This window comes from Ornithorhynchus anatinus, chromosome 11 (genome assembly GCF_004115215.2).
Source record: "Ornithorhynchus anatinus isolate Pmale09 chromosome 11, mOrnAna1.pri.v4, whole genome shotgun sequence".
Lineage (NCBI taxonomy): Eukaryota > Metazoa > Chordata > Mammalia > Monotremata > Ornithorhynchidae > Ornithorhynchus > Ornithorhynchus anatinus.
The window spans coordinates 63,235,634-63,242,056 of NC_041738.1; the positions used below are offsets into that span (position 1 = coordinate 63,235,634).

At 56.3% G+C, this 6,423-nt stretch overlaps 1 protein-coding gene across 4 annotated transcripts; it reads left to right on the forward strand.

Moving 5' to 3' along the window:
* Nucleotides 1–6,030, forward strand: LOC103165922 (pollen-specific leucine-rich repeat extensin-like protein 1). 4 transcript variants are annotated; one of them, XR_003762798.2, is made up of 3 exons: nucleotides 1–276; nucleotides 3,478–3,518; nucleotides 4,808–6,030. XR_003762798.2 is itself a non-coding variant. In XM_029074746.2 (3 exons), exons 1-3 carry the CDS (start codon nucleotides 85–87, stop codon nucleotides 5,555–5,557), a joined length of 795 nt encoding a protein of 264 aa, XP_028930579.1. In that variant the 5' UTR covers nucleotides 1–84; the 3' UTR covers nucleotides 5,558–6,030. The 4 variants fall into 4 exon arrangements, 2 of the variants coding, with proteins under 2 accessions (XP_028930579.1, XP_028930575.1); XR_003762797.2 differs by lacking the exon at nucleotides 4,808–6,030 and adding an exon at nucleotides 3,737–4,111; XM_029074746.2 differs by having other exon boundaries at nucleotides 4,996–6,030.
* The last annotated feature ends 393 nt before the right edge of the window (nucleotides 6,031–6,423 follow it).

The following is a 6,423-nucleotide window of genomic DNA, read 5'->3' on the forward strand; positions in this document are numbered from 1 at the left end:
GGCTCCTACTGAGGGCTCCCGCTGGGGGAGGCGGAGTCGGGATCTAGCAGGGTGCAGGAGCATCTATAAATACCCAGGCTCCCGATGGCAGGGGTAGCAGCCATGCCCAACCAGTGCCCCAGTAGGGGAGGAGAGCACAGAGCTGGACAGGAGTCTGGGGAGACAGAGCTGGGGCTTCCTGGCCCGGAAGTTCAGGGCTGGCCAGCTAGTTCCCTGAGCCCAGGCTGGACTGACTCTGCTGAGGAGCCCCAGACCTGGGTGACCTGGAAGAGACTGGTCAGTTCTTGGGGCCACAGTCTGGCTCTACCGCGGGGGCTCTAAGGGCCCAATCAGGGGAAACCCCAACCAGAGTCTTCTCAGTCGGGGGAGGGCTGGTGGATGCCCTGGCCCTTCCAGTGTCCCTGCCAAGTCCTCCCAGGGACTGAGAGTAGAGCATAGACTAAGATTGGTAGGACTCCCAGAGGGATCCAAAGGCTGGAGCAGGGGTGAGGAGGGTGGAATCACAGCTGAATTTGGTCAGTGTGATGTGGCTCAGGGTCTGCCTCCCTGGGGCTGCCCAGTTAAGAAGCTCAAACCCAGCCACCCCCTTTGTCCAGGAGCCAGGGATGGACCTTCCCTCCAGGGAGGGGACCTGCAGGCCCCTCTTCCTCAAATCCTGGACCCCACATGGTAGAATCAGCTGCTGCATCAGCTTGGGCCTGGGTCTGCACTTACCATATCTATCTATCTTATGTATCTATCTATATTTAATGGTATTTGTTAAGTGCTTACTATGTGCCAGGCTCTGTACTAAACCCTGAGGTAGATACAAACTACTCAGGTTGGACATAGTCCATGCTTCCATGTTCCACTTGGGGCTCAAAGTCTTAGTCCCCATTTTTACAAATGAGGTAACTGAGGCCCAGAGAAGTGAGGTAACTTGCCCAAGATCACACAGCAGACAAGAGGCAGAGCCAGAATTAGAACCTAGGCCCTTCTGGCTTCCAGGCCCATCCCCTATCCACTAGGTCATGCTGCTTCTATTTTTCCCCTAGGGCTCCCTCCCTGCTGGGCTGGGGTTCTGGGCCCCTGGAATAGCTTTGAGGAAATCAATCAATCAATCAGTCAATCAATCAATCATATTTATTGAGTGCTTACTATGTGCAGAGCACCATACTAAGCACTTGGTTGAATACAACAGAATTTACAGACATGTTCCCTGCCCATAATGAGATTACAGTCTAGAGGGTGTCCCCGTGCAGCCGGGGGACAGGCAGCAATTGTTTACCTTGCAGTTAGGGGACAGGCAGCTGACAGAGAGAAGCAGCGTGGCTTAGGGGAAAGAGCCCGGGCTTGGGAGTCAGAGGTCATGGGTTCTAATCCTGGGTCTGCCACTTATCAGTTGTGTGACTTTAGACAAGTCACTAAACTTCTCTTTGCCTGTTACCTCATCTGTAAAATGGGGATTAAGACTTTGAACCCCACGTGGGGCAACCTGATTACCTTGTATCAACCCCAGCGCTTAGAACAGTGCTTTGCACATAGTAAGCACATAACAAATACCATAGTGATAATGATAATTATTATTAGCTAATGATACAGCAAAGCTAGAAGGGCAGGCAGCAAGTACATCAATTCACTGAAGGGTCAGGCAGCTACTGCACCAGTGCAGTCGAGGACTCCTGCACTCCCCCAGGCTGCCTCAGAACACTCTCATACACAAATAAGAACCCACTGGCAGTAGCTGTGTGTACACACACAAACAAGACTGCACTCTTGGTTCCCTATTCACTTTCTCTTGTTCTCATCTCTCTCTTCACCACCCTTCTGATCTCCCCCTTTCTCCTGCTTGGAACAACCTCTCCTTTCACATCTCACAGACCACAGCTCTCCCCATCTTCAAAACCCACCTGAACTCTCATCTCCAGGAGGTTTGCACTGATTCATCCATCACCTCCCCCACCCTATTTCCCCACCTATGGCATTTCAGCACTTCTGCATCATCAAAGAACTTGGATCTTCTCCTTCCTGTCCCCCCACAGCATATATGTCCATATCTTTACATTCTGTTGCTTCCTTCTACCTGTAATTTATTTTAAAGTCAGACTCTCCCACTAGACTGTAAGTTCCTTGAGGGAGGGATCCTGTTTACTAAATCTCTTGTACTCTTCCCTTGCTCTTAGTACACTGCATTTTAATCAGTACGTACTCAGTAAGAACTACTGCTAAAATGATCTCATCCTCCATCACTCTGTATCTATACAACTGAACACTGAGCTAAGATCTCACTATAAGTAGCCAGGTACAGAAATCTGAGCCTTGATTTCTGTGTATATTTGTACTGAAAATCTTTGTGTACCTGCCTGTTTATTTGTGCGGATCCGTGAGACTGGCTGTGTATTCGCGCATGGATGTTTATGTGTATGGGGTGGGGGGGACGTTGGTCTGAGTGTCTCTGCCTCTCAGTCTCTCTGACCATGTCTCTGGGGTTGATTCCATCGTCTGTCTGTTGCTCCAGTCTCATTCCATGAGACACAAATCCCCTGGGTCTGACCAAGTGGTACCTCTCCCATATCTTGGCCATCCAGGGCTGGCAGTCCTGGTCCCCTTAGACCCAGCAGTGGGTGGAGGGTGGGAGGGTGGGGGGAGTTCAGCCCATTTGTCACCTGGGGACTGGCAGAACCTGGACATAGAGGACGAGGTGCTGGCCCTGGAGGGCTCTGGCCGGAGACCCAGGTCAGGAGGGCTTTCTCGGCTCCAGACTAGCAGGTGCCATAGTCGCATCCCTACCAGCCTCCCCACTGCCCACCGCCATCCCCTCCTCCGGCAAAGCTGAGCTTCATCTACTGGCCCGGCCTGGCCCGGCCTCATGGGACACCTGTCCTGAGATTGGATGGACATGCCCGGGAGATGGAAAAGAGGGGGAGGGGATGTGGGAAGGGGAAGGAGGAGAACAGAAGGAGCAAAGAGGAGGTAGGGCTGTCCAGTGGACAGCCTCTGCCTAGTCTCTAGCCCCCTGCACGCCTCTCCCCGCCCCACAGGATGCTCTCCGCGGTGCTGAGCCGGGGGTCCGGAGATGGGAGATCTTGAGGGTGGGTGACCTTGAAAATGTTGGAGGCCCAAGGTCAGAACCGGGTCCTGCTGAGCGGCCAAAGCCTCGGGGACTTTGTGCTCTAAAGCTTGCCACACCTGACTGGGGTGGCAGAGGGCAGTGGGGCAGGGGGAGGCAGGGGGTGGCGAGTGGAGGAAATAGATGCCTGTTCTCCTGTTCTAGCTCAAAATTAATTTTAATTTGGCTGAAAGCATGAATTCAATTTTTATTGGTAATAGGTAATTAGTTGCGTCCTAAACAAGAGCACCGGGGATTAGTAATCAGGCTGGGAGAGTGTTCTTCGCAGAAGAAGGGAGGAGGGAGGGGTGATCCGTTTTGACAAATAGCTGGTGTTTGGAAAAGAGGAAAGGCTTTTTTTCTCAGATCATCAATTTTGTTATTCTCAGCTGCTGTCCCAGAACACCAGGCAGCTCACACCCACTGCAAGGTTTGTCAGCTGGCGAGCTGGGGAGCGGAAGGGCTACTGGGGAGGGAAGGAGGGGAGGGGGCGGTGCTTGGAACCTCTGGGCGGGAACTCTGGGGACCCGGATTCCCAAACTCAGCCCAGGCACCCCCAGGCCTAGCCCCGCACTGCACCTGCTCCTGCTCCACCATCCTGAGCCCACCTCACCCCAGCCACTGCCCTGTCCCCAACGCCTTCTCCAGCCTCCCTCCTCCAGGGTCCTGCTGGCATGGGTGTCGGGGCTGGGGAGAGAGCATCAGGGCGGGAACGGGGACCTGCTCCAGCACTGACCCCAGGAAGCCTGCACCGGCTGGAAGAAGAGGATCTGGGGAAGGACCAGAAGTGGAGACCCCCTATCGACCCAGACCTCAGACCCCACCCACCCGGGGAACGCCCCCCTCCACACCTTTACGACTGGGGGTGGCAGCCAGCCACCGGTCTCCTCAATCCACCCGTGTTGGAGGCAGGGGAAAAGGAGGGGAGGGTAGTTCCAGCCCCACAAGAAGCAGCTGGAGCTGGCAGACAGGCGCGTGGACTGACTGAGTCACCGAGTGGGAGTAAATGACAATGAGAAGTTCCCCCAGGGCCTGGCTGCAGTCGGGTTGGGGGGTTGCTGTGGGGGGAGCGGGGCCAGGGTGAACCCCGGGTGCCGGGGACACTGCACACAGATCTCACTCCTAGCTCCCGCTGTACACTGGACTCCTAGCTATCTCCTCTGGGACTGGGCATTGGACTTCCGTCTATAGGCCTCCCTCGCATCAGGCGGCCTCCTGTCAAATGCCAGCCCACAGATCTCCCTCCCGCTGGCCTCTGCCTCAGCCTGAGGCCACACAAGGCCCTGCAATGCCTCCCTTGGCCTGCTTTCTGCCAGAACTTCGGTTGGAGTTGCAGAGGGTGGGGAGGGGGCTTAGGGCAGGCTCCAGTGTCTGCTTTCCTAAGGTGTCCTGTGGGCCAAGGCACTGTCTTCCTCACGTCCCGGAGCTGGAAGCTGAGATTTGGATTCACTTTCTGCCTCCCTGTGGTTCCTCTCGGGACTGGTTGGTGTTTGGGGAGGGGAGTCAGGCCACTCCAGTTACTCATCCTTTCCACCTCTCACGGATTGGAGGGCAGGGGGAATCCCTTGGGCTGACAGCCCTTCATTCCCCTGCCCTTGGCAAAAGGTGACCCCACTCTAGTCCTACAAGGGAGGGCTGGGCTTTGAGGTACCCTGCTCCCACCCCATGCAGGCAGGGAGTGCTGAAGTACTGACTTTGACCAGTTGACCAAAATTCCAGCCCTCCCCCCCTTCACCCCAAGCCAGCAGCTGTCTAGGAGCAAAGAATCTCCACATGCCGAGAGACCTCTCCAGGAAGATCTGCAGCCTGTGCTGAGCCTCTGGTGGGCTTTTCCCAAGGGCAGATGCTTGGGGCACCTGCACTGGCACCTCTATCTCCTCTACCTCGGCCTCCATCTCCTCCCTCAGCCTCCCCCTCCATCTGAACCTCCACTTCCGCCTGTGTTTGAACCTCCACCTGCGCCTGAGCCTGCACCTGCGACTCAGCCTCCACCTCCGCCTGCGACTGCAAGTCAGCCTCCGCTTCCACCTGCGCCTGCCCCTCAGCCTCCACCTGCGCCTCAACCTCAACCTCCACCTGAACCTCCACCTCCACCTGAACCTCTGCCTCTACTGGTGCCTCAGCCTTCACTTTCACCTCCATCTCAGCCTCCACCTGAAATTCCACCTCCACCTGAACCTCAGCCTCCACCTGAACCTCCGCCTCCATCTGAACCTCCGCCTCCATCTGAACCTCCGCCTCCCCCTGAATCTCCACCAGCGCCTCCTCCTCCACCTCCGCCTCAGTCTCCATGTAAATCTTCACCTCCGCCTGCCCCTGAGCCTCCATCTCCACCTGTGCCTCCACCTGCACCTCCACTCTGCATTGTCTTGGCCTATACTCAGCAAACCCCACCCCCTCAGGGCTCTTGGGAACCCGCCCCAGCCCATTCCTTCTCCCCTCCTCCCTCTTGGTTGGGAGATAAACTGAGGCCAGAGAGGGACACTTTAGGGGGACAGACACCCCCCCCCCCATAACCCTGGGGGAGAACAATGTTCATCAGTCAGAGGAGATTGATGGGAGGCTTTTGTGATGCAAATTACAGCTGGGAGGGCAGTGGGGAGGGGGAGCCCCAGGGGCTAGCACTTGGGGGGAGCTGTGAGGTTGGGGCGGGGTAGTCACCCTGCATATTAACCCCTGGGTGACTGATAAAGCCATTGGCATAGGTTTTCCTGGCACCTGTCTCCTCTCGCTAAAGACAACCATATCCAATGTGCAAATGGCTCCCAGCATTTCAGCGTTACCATGTCCAGTGCTTCCACTTCCACCTCCTGTTCTCTGGAGTTCTGGGCTCCTGAGGGAGTAGTGGCAGGCCATTTCTGCCTCCCTCCCTTTCCCCCATTCCCTCCCATCGCTGGGGGCACGTAGAACCTCATTGCCCAAACTGCTTTTCTGTTGATTGCAATGGAGAGGGGGAGGGCCAGGGGTGCCCTCAGTGTTCCTTCTGGTCCAGGTCCCTCTGCTACTCATCTACATGACCCCATCCTGATAAGTGGTTGGTAGAGAGTGGGGATGGGGGCCCCACTCAGGCCTGCCCCAGGGTCTTTGGACAAGCTCAGTCATAGCTCAGGACCTGTGGGGGCAGAGCCCCGGGGAGAGGTAGCAAGGGACACAGCCCTGGGGGAAGGGGGTTTGGGCAGAGGCGGGGCTGGAACCAGGTGGGGAGGAGAAACACTCTGGATCTCAAACCTAAGGCTGAACTGGCCTCCATGATTTTCACCCTGAGGATCGATCTGAGTAGCTCCATTCCTGTGGTGTTCTGAGACTCTGGGGTGAGGTGGGTGGCCCTGAGGCAT